The sequence below is a fragment of the Ascaphus truei genome, chromosome 13 (genome assembly GCF_040206685.1).
Source record: "Ascaphus truei isolate aAscTru1 chromosome 13, aAscTru1.hap1, whole genome shotgun sequence".
NCBI classification, from domain to species: Eukaryota; Metazoa; Chordata; class Amphibia; order Anura; family Ascaphidae; genus Ascaphus; species Ascaphus truei.
In genome coordinates this window covers 19,381,695-19,409,683 of record NC_134495.1, presented here as the reverse complement: position 1 = coordinate 19,409,683, position 27,989 = coordinate 19,381,695, and the positions used below count along the sequence as shown (strand labels likewise).

Sequence of the window (27,989 nt, the reverse complement as noted above, 5' to 3'; positions counted from 1 at the left end):
GTACTCCCCTAATGTCACTGTGTATCTGTCACATCCCCCAGTACTCCCCTAATGTCACTGTATCTGTCACACAAGGGGCACAGGGCAGACCATATCCCAAATAGTCATATCAGACAGGGACTGCCAGTATTATTTATTTAGAAGATCTTTTACAAGTTGATACATTTTCTTTCAACTCTATTGCCGTTTCTCACCCAGGCGGATTGTTCCAGGTTAATAGCATGGTTCAGGCCCCATCAGGTTACTTGTGCCATTGTTTGACCTCTGCAATTTGGAATGGCTCTCTGGTCAGCATCTTTCTCTGACCTCTTCTTGCATAGGAGGTGTAGCAGATAACACTAGCTGATGAACCTTATTGTGGAGCAATGCATCGCCAGGCCCCTCCAGCAGCAAGAGGGGCTAACGCAAACACATGTTATCTTCATCTGTAGGTCTGTACCCAGAAACCTTTGCAGCAGCACAAGGTCAAGTCCATGTATGTCTGGCAATTCAAACCATTGTTCACCCTTAGTAATGCTGTGCCAGTCACACCAGCGAAGGGTTAAATGTAAATGCAACAGTTCCTTTGCACCACATTTGGAGTCCGACTTCATGGGTGTGTCCTTGTGTAGACCGTTTCATTCCTGCCTTCTTCCTTGGCTGCGTACCGTGCCAACGTGAAAAGGTAGTCGCTCAGCCTGAAAGAGATGGTTTGAGGGATACAGCAACTCCTTTGCCAAGACAGACATGTGATGTGGTTTATACCTAATTAATGCAAAATGTACATGATCAAGTCCTCTACTGCAGGGTGGAGGGGGCCTCCACTCCAGCCCCCCCCCCATTGGTCAGGTTTTAAGGATATCCCAGCTTTAGCACAGGTGGTTCAATCAGTCCCTGCTTCAACACAGGTGGCTCAGTCTGAGCCACCTGTGCTGAAGCTGAGAAACCCTGACCTGTTGGTGGGGCTTGAAGACTGGAGTTGGGCACCCCCTGCTCAACTGTGCAAGCTCATATATCCTAGGGATAATAGGAACAGAGCAGTGACGTGTGGTGCTGCGATTGCTCAGGTAAAAGAAGGATAACTGCTTTTGCCATGGAGCGATGTAGGCAGTGAAGACACCACTGTGAATAAGGCTTGGTCCCCGCTGGCTGCTGCAGCGCTCGCTATAGGCGCTGCGGGGACAAGAGCTGCCCCTCAGTGGGGCCGGGGCCGCTGCGCAGCGAGTTTTTCAGGCAGACCCAAAAATTGTGATTAACACTAGCGACAGAGCGCTAGGCCACGCTCCCGGCGGTTCAGCCAGTAACCCTTCATGCATCACACACAGAGCTGGCTCTAATTAGTATGATTTACCTGTTCAAATATTTGCCAACATTTGGATCCGCCTCTCCCGACTGTATCACCCTGAACACACTGGGAAGAAGAACGGAGGTAATTACTATCTGAATCCAAGTACCAGCATTGTGTAACCTTGGGCAAACTAATCGATCACCTTGTGCTTCCTAAAATGTAGAATGTAAGCTCTATGGGCAAGGGGAATTAAATTATTGTAGGAGAGTGGTTTCCGGTGCCTACAATACTACTTTTCAGTTCAGCGATGTCAAACTACATGTACAATCAGTACAACGCTGATAATGACTGTTTTAGTATCTGTTTAACACTAAGGTCAGTCTGGCCGCCTAGTATTTCTTTGCGGTAATAATTCCCTGAGGTTTTATTGCTCTTAGAGTAATAACCAGCTGGTAACTTGCTTCCTTACATCCGCTCGGCTCTTCGGCACACCGATCGGGCAACGTGAAGGGCTGCGCTGCTCTTACCGCCGGACTGGAAGGAGACAATGTATGGGTTAGTCCTTTAGTACAGTCACTCGGGAGATAAAAAGTATCCTACTTTAAAATCCGGTAATATGACCCAAAGCAGCCACATCACTGGTTCCCTAGTAGTGGCCCTTGGATGAGCCATATTTCCCAGGCTATTCTTTGCGGTTTTGAGCATCCCATGCTGCATGGGATGCTGGGAGTTGTAGTTTTGCTTGTGATGCTATTCTATATAACATTATTGGACTCTAGTCCACATGTATACGGTTATCCACACAAGTAGCTTCTTCAGTATCAAGAAGGCTGAATATAAAGTGTATTAGGATCTCTATTCTATTAAATCAAGCTTTGGCTGTGTGCAAATTAGTGGGGAGCAGTTGGGTTATGGACCAGATATAGGAGTAAAGGCTGAAACGCTGTAGGTGTGCGCGTGCGTGTGGTTGTGTTACACATACAGGTAAGATGAAGTTGGTCAGCGGGGGAAGTAGAGCGGTGTATTTATCAATCCATTGCTCCAGCTCCTGCACGGGCGCCACACTGAACGATGTTCTGACTGCGGAAAGGACAAAATGACGGGATGGACAAGCTGGGGATTGGTTTCTTCTTCACATCCCACTCAGCGCCCCGGACTCCCCGGTTACCGAGATAATTACTGTGGTAGTGGCCGCTGCTCCTCATGGAGAATCCAATATGGCCATTGCTGTAGACCAATAGGAAGCCGCAACCAATGATGTGGCGGCTTCCTATTGGCCCAGTGAGAAATGAACAGCCATAGTGTATCCTCCCAAGGGAGCATGACCCCGGCATGTACCACTGTAATTCTCAGGGGAGAGGGAAGGGTCCCCAGCACTGCAAATAGCAAGGTTCAGCATCGGAGGACACCATGGTTCCAATTATGTAAAAAAATTAAAATATAAAAAGAATGACTCGGGATTAATCTGACAGTGTGCCCTGCAGAAATCGTTGCAAGAATTACCTTTGTGGCTTTCTCTAGCTGAAGACAGGGGTGTCGCAATGTTTGATCCAACATCCTGCAGCATACACTGGATCTGCAAGTTACAACATTAAGTTACAAATCTCAATAATGCATTAACTCCCTAATATACGAGTTCTGCTTTATAACAGATCCCTGATCAATACAGCTGTGTCATTTTCTCTGGCTCCTAACTAGCCCCCTGCCAAAAGCCGATAATTCTGCAGGGTCCCAGTTTAGCTCTCACATTAAATGAACATGAGAACGCTGTGCATCTGGGGAGCGTACCTTCTCCAGCTCCGACACAAATGGGTGATCTGCATCCAGACTGAATTCTCTGGCAAGCCTAGGAAGCAAATGAAAAAGTGATATGAGCAGCCATCAGAGACCACAAACATCTTCAGAATATCAACTTCTCCAGTCTCCCATATCACCTTCTTAAGCTGCGATTATTGTGCACGCGACACGAACAGAATATAGTAGCTTTATCGGGGCGGCCATAGTCCACGCAAGGGAGAGAGACCGCACGCCAGAATTTTGAGCCGACAAATAATTTCGTATTTTTGCGTCACGTGAGCGGTTCAGCCAATGAGGGCGAGCCAGCCTGGTGATGTCACAGCCACGCCTCCCCATCAGAGTGCAGGTATCGCTCGATGTGACTCCATGCACTTCGTCTCACACTATAAACGAAGACTTAGAATGAAGCTCCTTGGAGCATAAACCTACTACTGTAATCTATTGTACGTAAAAATACTTCTACTTGTCTCATTTTCACTGGGGAGGGAAACGTTTAGATAGCTACATTTAACCTAAGGCTATGATCCCGCTGGAGGCTGCTGCACACACGGCTCATTGGTGGAGTGGAGTGAGTCACGCCGCCAGCTTGCACTGGGGACTTAGCCTAATAAACATGTCGCTTTCAGCACTGCCCATGTAAAGTACAATGTGTTACCCGATAGCTGAACTCAGTTCATCCGTTGCTCCCAATGCTTCAAACACGACATCATCTTTAGGTCTCCTTTCACCTGTGTAGGTGCTGGAGAACCCTGAGAACAGAGAGTTGGAGGATTCATAGGAGAGAATGGGACCCGGCGCCTACAATCCTGTTTTAACATAGCTCATATCATCACATTTAGATTATAGTTGCCAAATCAGAGACAGACACACACACACACACCTTTGTCTCCTGTTTTTGTGTAGATCTTTGGGACTTTCACAGTCTTGGGCTCAGGTGCTGAACTTTTTTGTGGGAGAAAAAACAAACAAAAAAAAACATCACTCTTATTAACCCCGGTGTGGCTAAGAAATATGGGAGAGGCAGGCCAATCAAAGCTTATTAGAGACCAGTCTCATGTATCTGCATGTTAGGTGAGGGGGAGGAGAAGAGGTACGTGTATTCAGAGGGAATGAGAGGTACGTGTCCCAGACGTCTCTGTATTAGGAGGGGGTGAGATGTATGTGTCCCCGATGTTTCTGTATTAGGAGGGAGCAAGATGTACGTCACCCCAATGTCTCTGTATTAGGCAGGGTTGAGATGTACGTCATTCCTATCTCTGTGTATTAGGAGGGGGTGAGATGTACGTGTCCCCGACGTTTGTGTATTAGGAGGGGGTAAGGGATACATGTCCCCGATGTCTGTGTATTAGGAGGGTGTGAGGGGTACATGTCCCTCATGTCTGTGAATTAGGAGATGGTGAGAGGGACATATCCCTGTATTAGGAGGTGGTGAGATGTACATGTCCCCGTGTCTGTGTATTAGGAGGGGGTGAGGGGTACGTGTCCCCGTGTCTGTGTATTAGGAGGGGGTGAGGGGTACGTGTCACCGACGTCTGTATATTAGTAGGGGGTTAGGGGTACGTGTCCCTGACGTCTGTGTATTAGGAGGGGTACGTGTCCCTAATCTGTGTATTAGGAGGGGGTGAGGGGTGCGTGCCCCTGATCTTTGTATTAGGAGGGGGTGAGCGGTAGTGTCCCTTATCTGTGTACTAGGAGGGGTGAGGGGTACGTGTCCCTTATCTGTGTATTAGGAGGGGGTGAGGGGTACGTGTCCCTAATCTGTGTTTTAGGTGGCGGAGAAGTATTTATCCGGCTCCTCTCTAACCTCCCCTCTTCTCCCCGCACACAGTATCGGCTCCTCCCCTCTGCTGCTGCCACTCGGGTCCCCGCTGTTCTACTCAGAACGCATCGGATGAACACCCTGGCGGCGGCCATGACACCAGCGCTCGCTCCGCCCACAGCTCACCCCACCGCGGCGCGAGCCCTCGGCACAGCCACGGGATTGGCTGGACCGTGCCCTCGCGGCCACGCCTACCTTGTGCTGGTGGGTGGTGCCTGACTCGGATTGGCGAAGGGTCGGGGCGTCCATCGCCTAGTCGTTGATTGGTTGGAGGGATGTGGTGGCGTCACGCCTTCCCTGCTCTCATTGGTGGAGCGGAGTGAGGTGCCCGCCTGCTGATCGCTGATTGATTGAAAGCTTTGTATTGGCTTTAGGTTCTTTAGTTGTATGTTTTATTCATCTTCTTCTGTCACCAGGAGCTGCAGGTAAATACTCCCCATAATACTCCCCATAATACTCCCCCCAATGTCACTGTGTATCTGTCACCGGGACCTGCAGGGAAATACTCCCCTAATAACTCCCCCCTAATAATATCTGTCACATCCCTCAATACTCCCCCTAATAACCCTGTGTATCTGTCACATCCCCCAGTACTCCCCTAATAACCCTCTGTGTCTGTCACATCCCCCAATACTCCTCCTAATAACCCTGTGCATCTGTCACACCCCCAATACTCCCCTAATGTCACTGTGTATCTGTTACACCCCCCAATACTCCCCTAATGTCACTGTATCTGTCACACCCCCCAATGTCACTGTGTATCTGTCACATCCCAGAGTGCTCCCCTAATGTCACTGTGTGTCTGTCACATCCCCCAATACTCCCCTAATGTCACTGTGTGTCTGTCACATCCCCCAATACTCCTCCTAATAACCCTGTGCATCTGTCACACCCCCAATACTCCCCTAATGTCACTGTGTATCTGTTACACCCCCCAATACTCCCCTAATGTCACTGTATCTGTCACACACCCCAATGTCACTGTGTATCTGTCACATCCCAGAGTGCTCCCCTAATGTCACTGTGTGTCTGTCACATCCCCCAATACTCCCCTAATAACCCTGTGTATCTGTCACACACCCCAATACTCCCCTAATGTCACTGTGTATCTGTCACATCCCAGAGTACTCCCCTAATGTCACTGTGTATCTGTCACATCCCCCAGTACTCCCCTAATACTCCCCTAATAACCATGTGTATCTGTCATATCCCTCAGTACTCCCCTAATGTCACTGTGTATCTGTCACATCCCCCAGTACTCCCCTAATGTCACTGTATCTGTCACATCCCCCAGTACCCCCCTAATATCACTGTGTATCTGTCACATCCCCCAGTACTCCCCTAATGTCACTGTGTATCTGTCACATCCCTCAGTACTCCCCTAATTTCACTGTGTATCTGTCACATCCCCAATACTCCCCTAATAACCCTGTGTATCTGTCACATCCCCCAATACTCCCCTAATAACCCTGTGTATCTATCACATCCCCCAATACTCCCCTAATAACCCTGTGTCTCTGTCACATCCCCCAATACTCCCCTAATAACCCTGTGTATCTGTCACATCCCCCAATACCCCCCTAATGTCACTGTGTATCTATCACATCCCCCAATACTCCCCTAATGTCACTGTGTATCTATCACATCCCCCAATACTCCCCTAATAACCCTGTGTATCTGTCAAATCCCTCAATACTCCCCTAATAACCATGTGTATCTGTCACATCCCCCAATACTCCCCTAATGTCACTGTGTATCTGTCACATCCCTCAGTACACCCCTAATGTCACTGTGTATCTGTCACATCCCCCAGTACTCCCCCCTAATGTCACTGTGTATCTGTCACATCCCCCAGTACTCCCCTAATAACCCCGTGTGTCTGTCACATCCCACAATACTCCCCTAATGTCACTGTGTATCTGTCACATCCCCCAGTACTCCCCTAATGTCACTGTGTATCTGTCACATCCCCAATACTCCCCTAATAACCCTGTGTATCTGTCACATCCCCAATACTCCCCTAATAACCCTGTGTATCTATCACATCCCCCAATACTCCCCTAATAACCCTGTGTATCTGTCACATCCCCCAATACTCCCCTAATGTCACTGTGTATCTATCACATCCCCAATACGCCCCTAATGTCACTGTGTATCTGTCACATCCCTCAATACTCCCCTAATAACCCTGTGTATCTATCACATCCCACAATACTCCCCTAATAACCCTGTGTATCTATCACATCCCCCAATACTCCCCTAATGTCACTGTGTATCTGTCACATCTCCCAATACCCCCCTAATAACCCTGTGTACCTGTCACATCCCGCAGTACTCCCCTAATACTCCCCTAATGTCACTGTGTATCTATCACATCCCCCAATACTCCCCTAATGTCACTGTGTATCTGTCACATCCCCAATACGCCCCTAATGTCACTGTGTATCTGTCACATCCCTCAATACTCCCCTAATAACCCTGTGTATCTATCACATCCCCCAATACTCCCCTAATGTCACTGTGTATCTGTCACATCCCTCAGTACTCCCCTAATGTCACTGTGTATCTGTCACATCCCCCAGTAATCCCCCCTAATGTCACTGTGTATCTGTCACATCCCCCAGTAATCCCCCCTAATGTCACTGTGTATCTGTCACATCCCCCAGTAATCCCCCCTAATGTCACTGTGTATCTGTCACATCCCCCAATACTCCCCTAATGTCACTGTGTATCTGTCACATCCCTCAGTACTCCCCTAATGTCACTGTGTATCTGTCACATCCCCCAGTAATCCCCCCTAATGTCACTGTGTATCTGTCACATCCCCCAGTACTCCCCTAATAACCCCGTGCGTCTGTCACATCCCACAATACTCCCCTAATGTCACTGTGTATCTATCACATCCCCCAATACTCCCCTAATGTCACTGTGTATCTGTCACATCCCTCAGTACTCCCCTAATGTCACTGTGTATCTGTCACATCCCCCAGTAATCCCCCCTAATGTCACTGTGTATCTGTCACATCCCCCAGTAATCCCCCCTAATGTCACTGTGTATCTGTCACATCCCCCAGTAATCCCCCCTAATGTCACTGTGTATCTGTCACATCCCCCAATACTCCCCTAATGTCACTGTGTATCTGTCACATCCCTCAGTACTCCCCTAATGTCACTGTGTATCTGTCACATCCCCCAGTAATCCCCCCTAATGTCACTGTGTATCTGTCACATCCCCCAGTACTCCCCTAATAACCCCGTGTGTCTGTCACATCCCACAATACTCCCCTAATGTCACTGTGTATCTGTCACATCCCCCAGTACTCCCCTAATAACCCTGTGTATCTGTCACATCCCCCAATACTCCCCTAATGTCACTGTGTATCTATCACATCCCCAATACGCCCCTAATGTCACTGTGTATCTGTCACATCCCCCAGTAATCCCCCCTAATGTCACTGTGTATCTGTCACATCCCCCAGTACTCCCCTAATAACCCCGTGTGTCTGTCACATCCCTCAATACTCCCCTAATAACCCTGTGTATCTATCACATCCCCCAATACTCCCCTAATAACCCTGTGTATCTATCACATCCCCCAATACTCCCCTAATGTCACTGTGTATCTGTCACATCTCCCAATACCCCCCTAATAACCCTGTGTTCCTGTCACATCCCGCAGTACTCCCCTAATACTCCCCTAATGTCACTGTGTATCTATCACATCCCCCAATACTCCCCTAATGTCACTGTGTATCTGTCACATCCCTCAATACTCCCCTAATAACCATGTGTATCGGTCACATCCCCCAGTACTCCCCCTAATGTCACTGTGTATCTGTCACATCCCCCAATACTCCCCTAATGTCACTGTGTATCTATCACATCCCCAATACGCCCCTAATGTCACTGTGTATCTGTCACATCCCTCAATACTCCCCTAATAACCCTATGTATCTATCACATCCCCCAATACTCCCCTAATGTCACTGTGTATCTGTCACATCTCCCAATACCCCCCTAATAACCCTGTGTTCCTGTCACATCCCGCAGTACTCCCCTAATACTCCCCTAATGTCACTGTGTATCTATCACATCCCCCAATACTCCCCTAATGTCACTGTGTATCTGTCACATCCCTCAATACTCCCCTAATAACCATGTGTATCGGTCACATCCCCCAGTACTCCCCTAATACTCCCCTAATGTCACTGTGTATCTATCACATCCCTCAATACGCCCCTAATAACCCTGTGTATCTGTCACATCCCCCAATACTCCCCTAATAAACCTGTGTATCTGTCACATCCCCCAATACTCCCCTAATAACCCTGTGTATCTGTCACATCCCCAGTACTCCCCCCTAATGTCACTGTGTATCTGTCACATCCCCAATACTCCCCTAATACTCCCTCTAATAAAACTGTGTATCTGTCACATCCCCCAATGGTCTCCTAATGCTCCCCTAATACTCCCCCTAATGTCACTGTGTATCTGTCCCATCCCCCAAAACTCCCCTAATAACCCTGTGTATCTGTCACATCCCCAATACTCCCCTAATAACCCTGTGTATCTGTCACATTCCCCAATACTCCCCCTAATGTCACTGTGTATCTGTCACATCCCCTAATACCCCCCTAATGTCACTGTGCATCTGTTACATCCCCCAATACTCCCCAAATAACCCTGTGCTCACTTAATACTCCCCTAATAACCCTGTGTATCTGTCACTGTGTGTAATCTGTCACCTCCCCTAATGTCGCTGTGTGCTAACTGTCACCTTCCCCAATGTTACCCCCTTACTGTGTACTATCTTTCACCCCCCTAATGTCACCCCATACTGTGTGTATATCCCGTCACCTCCCCTAATGCCACCCCCATTCTGGGTGTATACCCTGTCACCTATCCTAATGTCACCCCATACTGTGTGTATTCCCCGTCACCTATCCTAATGTCACCCCTATACTGTGTGTATATCCCGTCACCTCCCCTAATGTCTCCCCTATACTGTGTATATTCCCTGTCACCTATCCTAATGTCTCCCCCATACTGTGTGTACCCTGTCACCACCCCTAATGTCACCCCATACTGTGTGTGTACCCTGTCACCTCCCCTAATGTCACCCCATATTGTGTTTATACCCTGTCACCTCCCCTAATGTCTCCCCCATACTGTGTGTATATCCCGTCACCTCCCCTAATGTCTCCCCCATACTGTGTGTATACCCTGTCACCTCCCCTAATGTCACCCCATACTATGTGTATACCGTCACCTCCCCTAATGTCACCCCATACTATGTGTATACCGTCACCTCCCCTAATGTCACCCCCATACTATGTGTATACCCTGTCACCACCCCTAATGTCACCCCATACTGTGTGTATACCCTGTCACCTCCCCTAATGTCACCCCATACTATGTGTATACCCTGTCACCACCCGTAATGTCACCCCATACTGTGTGTATACCCTGTCACCACCCCTAATGTCACCCCATACTGTGTGTATACCCTGTCACCTCCCCTAATGTCACCCCATATATGTGTATACCCTGTCACCTCCCCTAATGTCACCCCATATATGTGTATACCCTGTCACCACCCGTAACGTCACCCCATACTGTGTGTATACCCTGTCACCACCCCTAATGTCACCCCATACTGTGTGTATACCCTGTCACCACCCCTAATGTCACCCCATACTGTGTGTATACCCTGTCACCACCCCTAACGTCACCCCATACTGTGTGTATACCCTGTCACCTCCCCTAATGTCACCCCATACTATGTGTATACCCTGTCACCTCCCCTAATGTCACCCCATATATGTGTATACCCTGTCACCACCCGTAACGTCACCCCATACTGTGTGTATACCCTGTCACCTCCCCTAATGTCACCCCATACTATGTGTATACCCATACCCTGCCACCTATGCTAATGACACCGGTTTTCATATACAGTGAAATACATCATGACAAGAGACATCGAGCTGTATGTGTCAGCCCCTGGGAAGGTAATCCTGCACGGAGAGCATGCGGTGGTGCACGGCAAGGTACGAAACGCCATTCACACAGCCATGATTACCGGCAGCTCTTTACATTGTGAGGCGCAGCACTGCATGCCTGTACCTTTACATTGCGAGGCGCAGCACTGCATGCCTGTACCTTTACATTGCGAGGCGCAGCACTGCATGCCTGTACCTTTATATTGCTACAGATTGGTGTTCATATAGACCCAAAACGTTACAAAACTGACATTGTGAAAGGGAATTCAAATAGAACATGGACATATGTGCACCAGGCATTAGGACAACATATTCTGCCCCCAAGAGCTTACAGTCTAAGCGCTTAACAGGCCAGATTGCACTTAGGATGTCCTCAGGACGTCACTAAGGTTGGAACGTCAGGGGTCCCTCTGACATTTATTTATTTATTTATCAAATATTTTACCAGGAAGTAATACATTGAGAGTTACCTCACGTTTTCAAGTAACTCTGGGAGCATCATGGCACTTTCGCTAATGTCTACGGGAGACGTCCTCTTCCGTATGAGACATGTGGCAGAGGGTCGCGAGAAGTCCCGGAGAGGTCTGCGGCCCTCGGGTGCGGTGGGCCTTCCAGCTTTCGAAGGGTTAATAGCATTGGAAGGGGTACACCACACATCCAGTCATTATTGTAATTAGCATGAGTTATTCCTTCGCACTCTTCCTTGCAATATAAAAACGAATTTATTATTCCATATTAAACTGTAATCAATGTTTCAACCACCAAGGTGTTCCTCATTGTAACGAGGTGCTCGTTGACTGTAATGTTGGTTAGATTTGAATTCCATTGTAATATTTGTACATTTTGTTTTAATCGTTTACATTTTTTACACGGTGTAACGCTGTTTTCTTTATCATGGACTATTATTTCACTGTCATATCTCACCTTATCCCCTTTTCCCTGCCAGGGACTCCTGTAGAGCAAGGGTGCGCAAACTGGGGGGTGCAAGAAGACTTTCTGGGGGGGGGGCAGTTACAGAGGTCCCAAGCTCTTCCCCAAGGCATTTAAATTAAATGCCGGGGGGGGGGACCGCGCAAGGCCTCTGTAACTCGCTTACTTTTGGCTTCCAGCGACGCGTCGTCATGGTAACCCGACGGCACGTTACCATGGCAACGTGATGTCACATGACCCCTGCTCGGCGTCAAATGGGAAAAGATTGCCCACCCCTGCTGTAGAGCATTGGAGAGCAGATTAAATGCAATCCCTCCTAGGACCAAAGTGAGCTAATTCCAGAGACCTGATTAAGGGCTGTTATATAGTGTGTGCGGACATGCGCGGGCGTGTGCCTGTCCGAAGGCGCGTGCCGCATGCTTTTTGTGTGTATGCTGTGAGCTGTGATGGTATTGTTTGTTTGTGTATGTATGTGTAATTTATTATTTATTGTAAAAATAAAATATTTATTAAATTTGTGCAGACACACAAATACATACACACACACACACATACACATACACATGTATACATATATACATACATTCAGCGCCGGGAGCGGCGCGAAAAGATTATTTTCCTTCTCTTCCCCGCTGTCTGTCGGCTCCCTGCTCCCTGCTCGCGCGCGGCCCTTGTATGGAAGGGCTGACTAACCACAGCCATCTATAAATGCCGTGCGCGCGCACGGCGTAGCACGCGGCCGCACTATATAACAGCCCTAAGGCTGCGCTTATAGTGCCGGTGACGTCAGGCTGCGCTCGCTGGAAAAATCAAATTGAGATGACTTCCAGCGATCGCGACCAAGCCGTCGCTCCGCGCTTACTATAAGCGCACGCAGTGGCGGCAATGCATTTGTTTTGACGCGGCGTCGCTGCTGCCGTTGCCGGCACTATAAGCGCAGCCTACGGGGTCACGTGGGTGACTGACACCTGTTTTACCCAAACCTGACACCTATGCGTATATTTAATGTGTGTTAGTGAGACTTGGGAGGGGGGGGATTGCCTCTGGCTGCTCCCTTGTGTGAGATGTCCCTGTGTGATCAGCAAGAGCTTGTACAGCCATAGGGGTAAGGGGAAACACTTCCCCATTCAGAGGCCCCAGAGATAAACGCATGCTCCTCCTCTGTATCCATGCAGGTGGCTTTGGCAGTGGGTCTTAATTTAAGAACATTCCTTAGAATACGACCTCGCAAAGATAATACTGTTTCAATAATCTTACCAAATATTGGAACCAAACTAAGCTGGGATGTCTCCAGGCTCCGCACTCTGTTGCCTTCATTTCAAGGTGAGTTTTCTTTATACCCCCTCGTCGTTGGTGATCACTAGCGGGGATTTAAATAAACCGACGGGAAATCGCATGCCGATTGAAGGACGATAAAGGCACTGCACGAGTTGGGTTACATTCCATCACACCCCTGCAGTATTACAAGAATACAAATCATGCAGCGACGTGACCGGGTATAAATGTACAACGTTCAGAGCGCTGCATAATGTCCAATCCCTTAGAATCCATCATTTAGCTGTGACTCTGCTTACACAAACGCTCTTCCCGATTTTTTGGGGGGGAACATATGAATTCTTTACCCCTGTTTTTCATTAGGACAAAAGTCTGTGGAGTTTATCAGTGGGTTTATCAGTGGGTTTATCAGTGGGTTTATCAGTGGGTTTATCAGTGGGTTTATCAGAAGAACTGCTTTGTTTTCATTGTAGTGAATTGTACCATGTGCAATACGTGCTGCACTAGGATACGGGCACTTGGCAACAATACATCGGTATTTCAGTAAACTAAAAGAACCGAACAATGTCATTCCTCCTTACCGAGCTTGTTCCAGTACTTAAGTTGCCTTTTCTAAGCCTTTTTATATGTGCCTAGTAGCCTACAAACATAATTTGACGTTTGCTACTTTTCAAAGTGAATATTTACTATGCGTTATCACCGGATATAGTCTTTTTGTGGAATATGTCAGAATCAGACATTGTGGTGGCGGCCGTTTTGCCGCGACCAAGTCCCTGCCGGCATTTGGCTGCCGAGGGACTCTTACCACGCCACAACTGCTCTGCCGCTGGCCACTCAGTCGCCGGGCACTTCACCAATAAGGTACGTTTTTAAGGGGTTTTTAGCGGTTAGGGTAGCGGTAGGGGGTTAAGGATAGGGGTTTTTACAGTAAGGTTAGGTCTTTAGGGGATTAGGATTAGGGTAAAGGGATTTAGAGTAGGGGGTTAAGGTTTTATAGGGTAAGGGGTTAGGGGTTTTATAGGTTTAAAGGTTTTTAGGGTAAGGGGTAACGTTAGTATTAGGGATTAAGAGGAGGGGTTTTTAGGGTAAGGGGTAAAGTTAGGGATTTACTTTGGCAGCGAAGCGGCCGGCGGAGAGATGTCCCGGCGGCGAGGTGAGTGGGGGCTAAATGGTGGCAGATATTTGGTTGCGGCAAAACGGCTGCGAAATAACGTCCTAGACCGGGAATATGTGGTCGCTAGTTTTGTAACTGGGTTCAACTGGTTAGATTTACAGTTGCGACATCACATTGCCAGTCTTTGTGTTTGTAACAGACGCCAAAGACGAGCCCAGAAGTCCTAGCTCTGAGCATCTGGATGGGCTCAAGAAGTTTTTAGGTTTTCCTGACGGATCCACCGACACGGAGAGTCTCGCAGTCCTGGCTTTCCTTTATCTCTACTTATCCATTTGTGGCAGGTGAGTGGAATGGTTCTGTAATACGTGCTGGTTTATTGAAGGATTGACGTGTCGGTCCTACATAAAGGTCCAAAGTATGACCGAAACATCGATCCTTCAATAAACCAGCCCTATTACTCCCACGAGGCCAGTGGAGCGCCGTCTTATTTTCTGTGCCTACGTGTGGTCCTCATTCAGTGTGCAAGTGCTACTCCATAAGACAGCTTCCAACATGGCTTCCTCAATATGGCCCCTTATTGCCCATATGCAAGGTGCCTTCAAGCACGAAAGATGTCTAATGGATTAGCATCGCTTAGTAAAGATGGCCCTTTATGGCTATTCACTTGACTGGTCCATAAGGTGTCTTCCAGCACGGTCGGTGTCTTATGAATTGGCAATTCCTAGTAAATATGGCCCCGTAACCTGTTGTGCTTCTTTTAGAGACTTACAAAGCACGGAAATAGTGGTGTGGTCCCAACTGCCCACGGGAGCCGGGTTAGGATCCAGCGCTGCATATTCTGTGTGCATGGCCACTGCTCTACTAACATCGTGTGGGAGGATTGCAAACCCTCTACAAGAAGGCACCGAAACCTCAAGGTAGAGCGTCTTCAGACCTGGGTCTTAACCTTTCTTTGTGGTGGGCCTGATCCTTGCACCTTGGCAAGTTTAGTAGAAATGAGATACATTGATATACCTCCCCTCCTCCTTATCACTTTGTTTTCTACTGCCTGTTGACATATATTGTTCTATAATATGCATATAGGATATAACGTATCGGCCTGCATATAGTGCTATGTTTTTTTCCTATAAATGTCCGTCCGAAACCTGTACTGTTATTATATTCACAGCCTAACACCTTTTATTTTTCATAAGAACACCTTTAAAACGTTAGGGTCGTATTATGTGCGAGGCCGGACTATATTCGGGCCAATACGGTACATACACAGGCGGTCCTTGCTATCTGTCGTTCCGTTATCCTTCAAACCGATTATCCGACGCATCACAATGCATTCCGCCGAACGCATTTTCCGTAGTTGGAACGGGTTATCTGCCGCTCGCCGCCACGGATTAATATTGGATTCGCAATCCCTGTGTGTGTGTGTGTGTGTGTGTATGTATAGATATTATTATTATTATTATTAATACAGAAGCATTGATTTGGGCACATTCTGTCCCCCCCTCCCCAGCTAAGCTACAAGGTCTTTTGTTTTGATTCTTTACCAGTCACCATATTCCAATCAAGATATATCTTTTCTAACACCTAAGTATATATTTGGCATGGTTGTGGAGTGCCTCCACTTTGGAGATCAGACTTGGACTAAGGAATAGTTCTGTACGTTACACCATGAGCAGAAGAGGAGCCTAAATAATAGGTAACCACGGTTTTTCCTGCTGGTGAATGTATCCATAAGGGGATGTAGGATTGTGACTGAAGTGCCCGGCTGCATCCTGAGCATATACACACAACGTTGTAATGGGTAAAAAGCAGTGAGTCCATGTGGTGTGGACATGGTAATTAGACTGGGAATTCGTATCCCTCTTAAAACCGATATTCAGTGATCACTGTTAAATACCGAGCATTGGTGAATCCCCTTCCTTCGTGTGGCTTTGCTAGCATTGCGAAGCGGGAAGACCCAGTCAGTATTCGGCCTTAGCATTAAAGATCTTACAATCCAAATTTCCACTAGATGGAGAGATGCCTGTCATACCTTGCCATACACCAGGAGTAGCCGACCCCAGTCCTCAAGGACCACCAACTGGTCAAGTGTTAAGGATATCTCTGCTTCAGCACAGGTGGCTCACTCAACGCCTGAGCCACCTGTGCTGAAGCAGGGCTATCCTTAACACCTGACCTGTCGTTGGCCACCCCTGCCATAGACAATTAACGTACAAGGTTTATTTACTTCCTATGCTGTAATACATACTATAATTGTAACATATGCATTAAGCGAGGGGTGCGCAAACAGGGGGGCGCCGGATTTTCTATGAAGTGCCGGGGGAGGGGTGAGGCCTCTGTAACTTCTCTTACCTGTTCTCAGCCAGTTCTTCGGCGACACATCGCCATGGCAACGCAGTGTGAAATGATGCCACGGGATCGAATGGCAACGCGCCGTCACATGACGTCATGCCGTCTTATGATGGGGGGCGCGAGCAAGGGGGGAGAGCAGACGGGGGCGTGAGCAAGGGGGGAGAGCAGACGGGGGTGTGAGCAAGGGGGGAGAGCAGACTGGGGTGTGAGCAAGGGGGGAGAGCAGACGGGGGTGTGAGCAAGGGGGGAGAGCAGACGGGGGCGTGAGCAAGGGGGGAGAGCAGACGGGGGAATGCGAGCAGGTGGGGAGAACAGACGGGGGGCGCAAGATGGGGGGGCACGAGCAGACGGAGGCGTGAGCCAGGGGGGAGAGCAGACGGGGGAATGCGAGCGGGTGGGGAGAGCAGACAGGGGGGTGCGAGATTGGGGGGAGAGCAGACGGAGGGGGGGGGGCGCAAGATGGGGGGGCACGAGCAGAAAAGTTTGCGCAGCCCTGTATTAAGCTACAAGTTATTCAGTTTTGTCTCCAAACTGTCTCCCTGTATACTGTCTGTATGACAGCTTGTTTAATGTGTGGCCATAGGTCCTGTCTGTGTTACTCTGTATCTTGATTAGAGCAAAAGGTGATTTTTCTTTTTCTTTTAATTAGGTGGACAAAGAAAGAGCTTGACCTCATTAACCGTTGGGCCTTTCAAGGTGAAAAGGTCATCCATGGGAACCCTTCTGGAGTGGACAATGCTGTAGGCACATGGGGTAAGTCACTGCCAGGCTGGACTATAATCTTTTAGAGGCTTGTTGGCCAATGTATTGATGGGATATACAGCAATTATAATTATTTATAAAGGGTGACTGGCTATTCCTTAAGTGTTCCATTCATCCTGTCGTTTATCGCTCCGGTTGTCTGGGGGATGTGAGCAGATTTGGAGATGCTGCCCAGGGAAGAGAGAGCGGCCAGTTAAACAGAAAGAAACGTCAGAAACCAAATCTTTTCTAAAGGAGGAAAGCAAAAACACAGTTATTTGGTGACCGATTTGTCACACCTATCCCAAAAAATAGTGGATCACACCTAAACTTGACACTGAAAAAATCTCAGTATGATCACATCCTGTCCTGGTGGAAGTGACGAGGCGGCATTCTTTGAATTCCAAATTATCCTGAGACTTTACATCTATTTATTACCCTGCCGCTTTCTTACTTCTTTTTGCTTCGTTCGTTATAGGGGGTGCATTACGATACCAGGCTGGAAAAATCCATCCACTGGAGAGGTAAAAACAAAAATGGCGTCTTTAAAATACAACCAATGCCCGTGGCAACCTATCTCCGTATGTGATGGGAATGTCCCAGGATGAAACCTATCTGGACTTCGATACATAGATGGATCCAGAGAATGATGAATCAACCAGTTGATCTAGATCCACTAGTTACTAAGTAGACCGACCGCGGTGTTGACTAGGCGGGAGCATAAACTGGTCTCGCATATAGTCACGGCCGCCAGATGGGTAATTGCGATGAAGCAGATGGGTATCCTTACTAACGCACGTAATATACAACGCATGGCTTCCATGCCAAAATGGGGAACCTTACTAGCCCAGTCAACGACACTCGCTTCACATTCATACAATTGTGGCCACCATGGTCTGACTTCTGCAGGGACACAGGAAGACCCCCCCCTACCCCCCACTCATTTACTGAGCGCAAAAAGGAAGATAGACCGCACACCCCGACAAAATATGAAAGGGGAATCGACGCACATACGACAAACAAAGATTACAAATCTTAAGACTGTACCCTAAGCAAGATGTACATCTTCAAGTGAGGTCCCATAGCCTAAACGAAGAACAGACAGGGACACCTAGTATATACGCATCTGATATATCCCCATCACCCTTGCTTCTTCTGTATCCCCCCCCACCCCCAAAGGTGTTGTAATCCCGTATTGGGGGTTCTACCTGTTGTATAAACTTCTGCAAGTTCCACGATACAGAATGCTTTGGCTGCTGTTACCTACCTGACTCCTCACCTAAAATTGGCCAAGTTGTTCCCCTGGACCCTGTGTCCGGGGTGTCACAAGCAGGACCATGCACACAGATTTGTCGGTTAAATGTTTGCACTTAACCCCTTTGCTTCAGTAAAGACCCCCGCAGCAGCAAGGGGATTCATAAATCGGATTAACTAGATAGGTTTTGAAACAGTGGCCTTGTACTCCAGGATCTGGCCTTTGTTGTGGGCGATCCAGTTTCGAAACGCATCGCTTGCTACATGTGTCCTTGGGCAGGATGGTCTATTTACCCACCACAAATGTGTGTTGACGTCTCGGGGAAGGCACACACTGTCAATACACTGTGATACCGTTTACTGCATCCATATTGTTAATATACAATTCAGTATGCTGTGAAGCTGCTTCCCCGCGCTGGAGAAGCTTTTAGTCCCTTTTCAGTTGAATGGAGCTGATCCTTTTTCCAGCACATGACAGCGGTTTTCACAGCATATGAAAAAGAAGCCATTATGCCTTCCTTCACTAGTATGTATTAATAGCGCTCTATAACAAAATATTCATGTTATTGTAATAACCTTGACATATTTCCCTTATATCACCCTAGTTTTGATATCACGTAGTAGCAGGTCTTTTAATATCTTGGGAAAAGGAATGTCCTCGTTATTGCCGCTTATTGCGATGATTGTGTAACTTTCCGTATATTCTCTGTTCTGTCCTCCTGTTAGGGTTCCAATGCTGAAGATCTTATTGACCAACACACAAGTCCCACGGAGCACTAAGACCCTGGTGGCCGGAGTAAAAGACAAGCTACTAAAGGTCCTGAGTCTTCGCTGGTTTCCAGTGCCAGTCGGCAATGACATTTGTGTTCCAGGATTTGTCATGTTCCATTACAGAGATTGTCCTTAGGGCTTTTTCTTTTTTAGAACTGCTGTCAATAGTAACTTTATACGCTTGGTGTCCTACATCCGTTGCTCTTTTGGTGCGTAAGAGGTTAACTGCCGTAGGGTACAACAGCTCCACCAGAAAGGGGTTAGTGGTGCAGGTCCCTCCGGCAGTGAAAAGGGTTTGCAGAGGCAACCTGCATTTATATCGTCTAATAAAAGAGAGTGGAGAACACTCGACACCCCCCCACCCCCCCCCCCCCCCACCAAAAAAATAAAGCTTCATTTTTCGGATCCCGAAAGCAGCAAAGGGCTAAGGATAGGAAAGAAACCTCCTGTGGGAACTCACAGGGTCCCATGTTGGCTGCCTTCAAAGTTACATTTCCTCTCCCGCAATGCCAAATTATTCTGCAATCCTAGGCAATGTCTGCAGTGCACCATATATATGCGCGCAAGGAGGATTATGGGACAGATTTACAGGTCTTGGTTTATTGGGTATTACAGCAGCAAGCAGCCTTAAATGAACACTCCTGTGGACACATTATGTTTTTTTTTTTTAATATATATAATGGGTTTGAAGCAGGGGGTCTCCGGGGCTGAACCGCATAGATTTCTGCTCCGGGGACCCCCAACGTATCTCTCCACAGTTTAAAGGCCCGGTGTCACGTGGGCCAATAGGAAGTTGCAAAGGATGACGTCACGGCTTCCTATTGACCCACAGGACGCCACACCAGATATTTAAAGCCGCCATTTCGATAGCTCCATCTGGGTTGCCACCGGCACCCCCTTCTGAGGTTAGTATCTCGGGAATCGGGGGGTTACCGGAGCTGAAATTAACGCGGTTCAGCTCAAGAGACCCCCTGCTTCATACCTAGTAAAAAAATGTCGCCAGTAGTGTCTGTTTGAATCATATCTTATTCAGTGTGGTTCCGTGGGACACTGTCCCCTTCTCCTACCCAGTTCCACAGCTCTAGTTCCATGCATGGCGGGAGTGGGGTGGATTCGCGGCTACACCAGTAAAGACACTGTTGCTTGTGCGCCATAGTAATCTCATTGATTGGCTCACTAAGCTAATGACGTTGCACGCGGCCATATCACCCCCCCCACACTGAAAGGAAGCCAGGGATCCCAATAATAACGAGAGCGGTGCAGATTGCTGGTTCAGAACGAATAGGTAGAACGTCATCCGGTAACGTACGTCGTCGTATCTCGAAATCCTCTCGCCCTCACAGTTCCCAGATATCATGAGCCCCGTCCTCGCTTCCATCGACGCCATTTCCCAAGCGTGCGAGCGCGTTTTAGAAGCAATGGCGGAGGGACCATCCGCAGCTCATTACTCCGTGCTAGAGGTAATGCGTCGCTTGGAAAAACTCTGTCTGTTCCTCTCGTACTAGGACACCAACCTGGGGGGGTGACAGCATTGTATGTATTTTTACATTGGACCACTATTGGCGTTGGGGACAATTAGTAGGAGGTACTGCTTTTTTTAAATGTACAAGTTGTAAGTACCACTTCTGTTTTTATTTACACTGTTGTACAAGGGCTCTGTCCATTTCTGCTTATATATCCTATATATTATGTCCATCTTCCTGACACAAAATAAGTTATGGTGAGTAAAAAAGTGACAAAACCCCTCCGTACCGTGTACAGCAAATAAAGATATCCCGTGTGAGCCCATTCGCATGTCTCGGACAAGTCTGCAACGCTGCCTTTCCCCATTATCTCTTAGCATACAATGTTTCCACTGCAGCCAGGGATTCTGGGTAATGGTATGCAAATGAGCACTCTTCGTATGAGCGCTTCTTGTCCATTGTAACATGGGACCCCTATAAGCGTACGCCTGCCGTATTATACAGCTTTTCAGCACAGCCTGGGTTACAGAAGTGCAGAGCCTGTAACCTACTCACAGACAGCTTGTTTCGACCTTTTGGATCTCATCATTGGTTACTGGCCATAAATCTTCCTAAAATCCAGTTTAAAAGAGCAATGCATAATGACGTAATACATTTGAATTTTCTTTCCTTGAGCACCACTCCTTTTTAAGGAGGCAATCCGAGCCTGCGCTTTATTTCCCCGCGAATGTTTACCATTTTTAACATAGGGTTGGAGCAGGGGGGTCTCTGGAGCTGTAGCCCATTAATGTCAGCACCGGGGACCCCCATGTTTCCAGAAATACCTCACGTAAGGGGCGCCGGTAGCCGATCGGCTAGCAGAGTTCACGTAATGGCGGAGTTTCTAAGCTCCCACGCCCTGCGGGCCAATAGGAAGCTGTGACCTCATCAGGCGTGGCATCCTATTGGCCCCCGTGACGGGGGAGCTTTAAACGTTGCAGAGATACTTACATCCGAAAGGGGTGCAGGTATCTCGGGAAGCAGGGGGTCCCCGGAGCTGAAATTAGCGGGGTTCAGCTCTGGAGACCCCCTGCTGCAAACCTATGTTAAAAAGTAAAAAAGCTCATGAATTGCTCCTTCATGGCCACTACTACCAAAGTGTTTTTATATCATGTTTCGCCGCTTTAAACGGTGATTTGAACCTCGGCAGATGGTTGATGCCTTTTAGCGCCTCACGTTTGTGGGATATTATTGTCCGTTGCCTTTGCGCTCAGCAGACAACCTGTCCTCTCCCTTCCCTTAAATGTCCCGCTGCCGGGGAGGAGACTTCCTGTGTTTACTTCGTACTTTTACAGCTGTTGCAAACACTGCTTTTCCAGGAACTGTTTGACATCAACCAACATCACTTGAGCGTCATAGGCGTCGGGCACCCGTCATTGGACAGACTGTGTCAGGTGACTGCATCACATGGTCTGCACAGCAAACTGACTGGTGCCGGAGGAGGGGGATGTGGGATAACTTTGCTCCGACCAGGTACGTATTTATTAGATGAGTAGTTTGATTGCTATGCAGCAGTGACAGGAATGGGGAATCCCTGTCCCAAAGAGATCCATTGACCTGCCCAAGGTCACGCAGAGCTAATCCGTGGTTATGCATCACGTTCACCCACTACAAAGACTGGGCCATATTTACCAAGCGATGATGGCACCTTATGGTGCATTCATATGACTGTGCCTTAGCATTGCATAGTAAGTCTGGGCTAGTGTCTCAACCATCAGGCTTCTCCTGGATTCTCCTATACGTGAAGGGCTTTGGTGATGTCACATATGCTTCCCCAGCGATAAGGCACCCTGTGAGTTGGGTGATACCATGATTACTTTAGCACTTTGGTAGCCAGAAGGATAGAAGTGTGAAGCCTGCGACCTGCACGGTGGCTTTATCTCCAAAGTGATGGCTTGTGATCGCTTTTAATGGGCCAACATGTAAGTTCTGAATAGATTAACTTGGTGTGTAGAGAACTCTCCCGTTCACGTGTTCTCTCCAGGGATCTGAAATGCCACGTAAAACTTGCTCCGCCGTCTACTTAAACGTGGCCTGGCAAGCAGCCGCGTGGCTTCAAATCTGAGCTCCCAAATTGCAATAGAAGGGCCAGTAAAGGATGAATACACTGACCCCCAACTCCGGCCTCCTAACACATCACTGTCTAGACTAGAGCACATGTACTGAACAATGTCAGGAGTAGAACTCCCAGCACCCCATGCTTCTGAGTAAGATAATACAATGGTTGGGGTAGACACCAGGCTATGCTAAATATGATGGATACCAAAAGATTGTAAAGGGTCTGAGGTTTCACAGCAGAGAGCAGACTAAGTATGCCAAGTGGTTCTCATCTGCCGTCAATCTCTATGCTAATAATGTCGAAGTTGTTTCAAGGATAAGTGTTTGGAAACCTGCGTGTTGTCAAATCTCTAGTCCAGGGGTGGCCAACTCCAGTTCTCAAGAGCTACCACCATGTCAGGAGATCCCTGCTTCAGCACAGGTGGCCCAGTCTTCGACTGAGTGACTGTGAGCAACCTGTGCTGAAGCGGGGATATCCTGTAAACCTGACACGTTGGTAGCTCTTGAGGACTGGAGTTGGCCACCCCTGCTCTAGTCTCTGAAAACCAGGAAGTGACATCCAGTGGCCGTTATTGGCCTCTCCACGTGACCGTGGGAAACAAACCTAACACGAGCATCCTTTCTCCTCCTTCAGACGTGGATCCCGCTGTGGTGGAAGCAGCCAAACGGGAGCTCACAGGCTGCGGATTCCAGTGCTGGGAGACGAGTATCGGGGCGCCGGGTGTGTCTGTGCATCCCCCCTCCTCTGTGATAGAGGAAGTTAAACAGGCTTTCAGCGCCATTTAAAGTAACCAAAAGCAATAAGACTCTCTGTACGTGTTGGTTCTCCATTCATAGGATCACGGTAACATCTGCACTGGAAGCCTCCGATAGGCCCTCCAAAAAATGGCGGAGCTGCCTGTTCAACGGGACTTTAAAGACTCCTAACAAAAAGGAGAAACCCCCTCTCTCCACCACCAGCTATTTATTTAACCCATTCACTGCCAGAGGGCCTGCAACGCATCGGACAGTTGCATAAAGGATGAATACACTGACCACCACTGGCACTCAAGCCTCCAAGTCCTACCAAAGACACATGTTTTCTCAGACACACACAACACGCCTTGTGTGCTGAAGGTATCGGGAGTAGAACTACAACTCCCAGCATCCCATGCTGCCAAGTCCGATAACGCATGTGATGGACCAAAGCTGTTCTAAGTACGAACAAAAGCAGAGAGCCTCAGATTTCACCGCGGATACAAGAATGGGCCAAGTGGTTATTATCTGCCATCAAGTGCTATGTTAATAAATGCAGAAATTGTTCCAAGGAACAGGAACAGGATTAATATACACATAAAAGGTAACATAAAGTCACTGGCATCCCGCCACACCTCACATAACTAAAATGACACGGTCAGCTTATTCTCTTCCATTGTAGGGTGGTAATCGTCAATGTTAAATGATCCCGGGTAATGCTTCGGGTTCCTATGCTTATTTGCAATGCCACAGCAGCTATAGAGGGCGCTTTAAACCCATTCACTTCCATGGGCAACAGATACGCAGCTTTGTAAATAACGCCCTTCATATTTATACATCTGGTTTTGTTTTGTAATTCCGATGACATTTTGCTTTGTATGTCTGATAAAAAAGGCACGTGCAGCTTGGCCGATTTAAATTGCTCGTAGACACAGCACTGTATACACATTAATATGTATACAGATGTAGCAAACGTTATTGCACATGTAATTGTGCGTTAATGCAGGGGTGCGCAAACTTTTCAGTCTGCGCCCCCCCTGCCTGCTCTCCCTCCCCTCCTGCTCTCCCCCCCCCCCCCTCCTTACCTTGTCTTCGGCTTCAAATGGCGCTGCGGGGTCACATGACGTCGCGTCGGCAAAGACAAGGTAAGGGAAGTTACAGGGGCCTCACGCGATTCCCGGCATTTCATTTAAATGCCTTGGGGAAGAGAGCGGGGCCTCTGCAACCGCCGCGTCCCTCCCGGAAAATCTTGCGCCCCCTGTTTGCACACCTCTGCGTTAAGGCACCAGTTGGCAAGTTGCGGTTAGCAGCTCGCGCATTGAATTGTATTGCAAATCGCTCGATGACGCAAATAACTGTATTTGTAACCATGTATTATTTGTCATTTTAACTCCTATGCCCAGGACATACTTGAAAACGAGAGGTAACTCTCAATGTGTTACTTCCTGCTAAAATATTTTATAAATAAATAAATAAATTGTCTGGTAAAATGCACAAAATTGCACACAAATGGATTTTACAACATCATATATACGTGCCTGTGTGTCTGTGTACACACACAAGTCGAATACATATATAAAAATAGATTTTTTTTAAAAATATATATTAAAAGTCTGCAAACAAACTATCACACACACAACCCAACCCGTCCCCCTATTTCATTGATCTATTCATTATGTGAGTTTTACTTTGCAATAGCATTTCACTGAGATTTCTATTTGATCTGTTTTTCATTTTCCTGCATCATTTTCATACGAACCCTGCATTTTGCTCATGTCAGAGAGCAAAGGGAGCAGTTCCCTGTGTTTCAAGGTCTTTCGAAACATTCTTTAATTGGGATTCTTTTCCTATACATTTGATCCGATGTCACTTTTTTTTTTCTATGCCAGCATTGCAACCAGGAGAAGGTAACGCGCAGGCAAGTGTGACCACTTTCACCCCCTTTTGTCTTTCGTTCTACTAAAAATAAATGGTGTTTTGCTGGAACTCTATTTAATTTAGATTTTTAATTTGTGAAAAGTGATGGATTTTTAATTGCCCAAACTTTTCATTAAAGTTTTGCGTTTTTTTTCAGAAAGTTCACCTAGTTTAATAAAAAATAACAACCCCCCCCCCCCCCCTTTGAATCAGAGGATTTGTTTTTCCCAGGTTTGTGGCTCGAATTTTGCTGGGATTTAGAGGTCCGTTCCAACGTTGGACTCAAACTTCCGCTTTCTCACCCGCAAACGTGCCCATCCTTCCTACAGAGTGCTTCTGTCTTCCTGGCCCCATACCCCGCATGCTCTGAAACGCTCTGACCTTTGCTTGAGGAAGACATTTTCCCGAGACCTTCAAGGTTTTCAAAAGCTCTGCACACCATTTATGAAGAATATAATGGATGACAAACCTTCCCAAAGGGGAGCGTCCACCGTGCCCATATTTGGACATCTGAAGTCCCCAATGCTTTCAGGTATTGGATGAGACTTTCAGATATTCTGCATCCTCCCCAGAAATATAAAAGCCTCTTTTTGTCCACGCACAGATGGTAGTTTTTTCTTTTGCTACGGGCCGTCAGCACTTGTTAATTTCCGCTCTGATGAATTGGTTCTAAAGAGGCAGTGACATTATGTGAGATAAGATAGACAGCAGCAGGGCCGAGGCTGTGGGGGGAAATGTCAGGACAGCCAGATAAATGGAGAAAGAAGTGACGGAGAGGGACAACATGACAATTAGGAGAGGGGGGGGGGAGAAATGTGTCTCAAAAGTGCATCTTCAATGTGCTGTGCCGGTGCATTCCCATGCAGCCAGCCAACATAGAATAATCTTTTGTGTACAAATGATGGGTCTCAGTCATGTAACATAAGGGGTATTTATTTAATGTACAGTGGAGCCTCTGTGACTTTTTTAATGTCTGGTTATACCCACGTAGCAGCTTCACGTTGCAAGGCCAGCAATCAACCTCACACAAAAGGTCGAAACTGCTGTCTGTGAGTAGATTCGCTGGCTCTGCACTTCTTTAACCCAGGCGGTGTTGAAAAAGCTGTGTGATACGGCCGGCATACGCTACTAGGGGTTCCATGTTAAAGTGGATGAGGAGTAAAGAGTGACATACTGTGCTCATTTGCATGTAATTACCCAGAATTCCTGGCTGCAGTGGAAGCACTGTTCGCTAAGCGATAATGGGTGAAGACTGGGTCGCAGACCTGTCCGAGACATGCAAATGCAGCCACAAGCAGGCCCGTATTTAGGCATAAGCCTGAGCCTCGGGTGCCAAACTTCAGGGGCGGGGGACAGCAAATTTTGGGGTGGTGGTTACAGGGGCCACACTCTCTTCCCCACAACAAATAAACGGATTCCCGGTAGAGAGCACGGGACCTTTGTAAAGGGCTCTTACCTCCTGCAGCGCCGCCCTTCTCCAGCGTCGCAGCGATGCCACGTGGCGACGCATTGCCATGACAACGTGACGTCACATGGCTGCAGGGGGAGGAGGGCGGCAAAAAGCGAAGGGGCGGCCTATGGGCGGCAAACTTCTGAAACCAGAAAAATGTGACGTCTATTAGATTTGTTAATTTGTATAGAGTAAATAAAAAATAACTGTATATTTACTGTATACAAATTAACAAATCTAATAGACGTCACATTTTCCTGCGTTAAAAGCAATAATTTGGCTTTTTTTTGTCTCTCTGCAAATGAAGTACAAATTGCATTTCTTAGGGGTGTCTGTGATTGGGGAAGTGTTTGTCAATCAGGTGGGTTCTTTAGCCTGAGACAATGAAGATACAGGTGGGGAGGGAGAGGGGTTTTGCCTGTGCAAACTCGCAGGGACATCACACAAAAAGGAGCAGCCAGGTGAAATCAAACTGCCTCTAAGTGTCAGTTCACCATGTAAGTAAACATGGGAATGATGTAGATCCAGGGAGTAATCTGATTTGCCAATATTTGGAGTCAGGAAGGAATTTATTTTTCTCCTTATGAGATATCATTGGATATTGTGTCACTGGGGTTTTTTGTTTGCCTTCCTCTGGATCAATATACTGTAAGTACGGATATAGGATAAGTATCTGTCGTCTAAATTTAGCACAGGTTGAACTTGATGGACGTATGTCTTTTTTCAACCTCATCTACTATGTAATTGTTTACAAACTAGCAAACTTTAAAAAAAATGTATATTTGTAGGTGTCAATTTTTGGTACAAAAAGGCATCAATCACCCAGATGTAACTCCTTAAACATGTGACTGCCATTAGTAAACACAGGTCCTTGGAGCAATTGCCCCTTTAGGGCTGTTTTCTTTTCCTTCAAACGAATGAGCAATGGGAAGGCTTTTGCAGAATGTTTAACGGGCCTTAGACAGGCATTGCCATCCTGCTTTTCTTATCATTAATGTGCCAAGATTA

The 27,989-nt window shown here is 47.5% G+C and overlaps 2 protein-coding genes across 2 annotated transcripts; one reads left to right on the top strand and one right to left on the bottom strand.

The window, feature by feature from the left end:
- Positions 1-121: 121 nt before the first annotated feature.
- Positions 122-5,024, bottom strand: MMAB (metabolism of cobalamin associated B). Its single transcript, XM_075568770.1, has 9 exons — positions 4,869-5,024; positions 3,945-4,006; positions 3,720-3,813; positions 3,056-3,113; positions 2,771-2,843; positions 2,250-2,347; positions 1,737-1,801; positions 1,331-1,390; positions 122-677 (listed from the first exon to the last, which is right to left on the bottom strand). The coding sequence occupies exons 1-9, from the start codon at positions 4,976-4,978 to the stop codon at positions 590-592; spliced, it is 708 nt and encodes a 235-aa protein (XP_075424885.1). The 5' UTR covers positions 4,979-5,024; the 3' UTR covers positions 122-589.
- On the top strand, positions 4,861-26,268 carry MVK (mevalonate kinase). Its single transcript, XM_075568765.1, has 11 exons — positions 4,861-5,308; positions 10,842-10,933; positions 12,991-13,138; positions 14,404-14,545; positions 14,966-15,121; positions 17,203-17,306; positions 17,773-17,818; positions 19,275-19,365; positions 20,663-20,779; positions 22,141-22,294; positions 23,514-26,268. Exons 2-11 carry the CDS (start codon positions 10,853-10,855, stop codon positions 23,663-23,665), a joined length of 1,191 nt encoding a protein of 396 aa, XP_075424880.1. The 5' UTR covers positions 4,861-5,308; positions 10,842-10,852; the 3' UTR covers positions 23,666-26,268.
- Positions 26,269-27,989: the final 1,721 nt, after the last annotated feature.

Excerpts from the sequence above, each read along its gene's own strand:
- MMAB (XM_075568770.1), bottom strand. The coding sequence starts at position 4,978 with ATGGCCGCCGCCAGGGTGTTCATCCGATGCGTTCTGAGTAGAACAGCG. Across the intron at positions 2,844-3,055 it reads TTGTGTCGGAGCTGGAGAAG|ATCCAGTGTATGCTGCAGGA; the intron begins GTACGCTCCCCA and ends TGTAACTTGCAG. Across the intron at positions 1,391-1,736 it reads TGCCGAAGAGCCGAGCGGAT|TGTGTTCAGGGTGATACAGT; the intron begins GTAAGGAAGCAA and ends TCTTCTTCCCAG.
- MVK (XM_075568765.1), top strand. The coding sequence starts at position 10,853 with ATGACAAGAGACATCGAGCTGTATGTGTCAGCCCCTGGGAAGGTAATC. Across the intron at positions 10,934-12,990 it reads ATGCGGTGGTGCACGGCAAG|GTGGCTTTGGCAGTGGGTCT; the intron begins GTACGAAACGCC and ends GTATCCATGCAG. Across the intron at positions 15,122-17,202 it reads GAAGGCACCGAAACCTCAAG|GTGGACAAAGAAAGAGCTTG; the intron begins GTAGAGCGTCTT and ends TCTTTTAATTAG.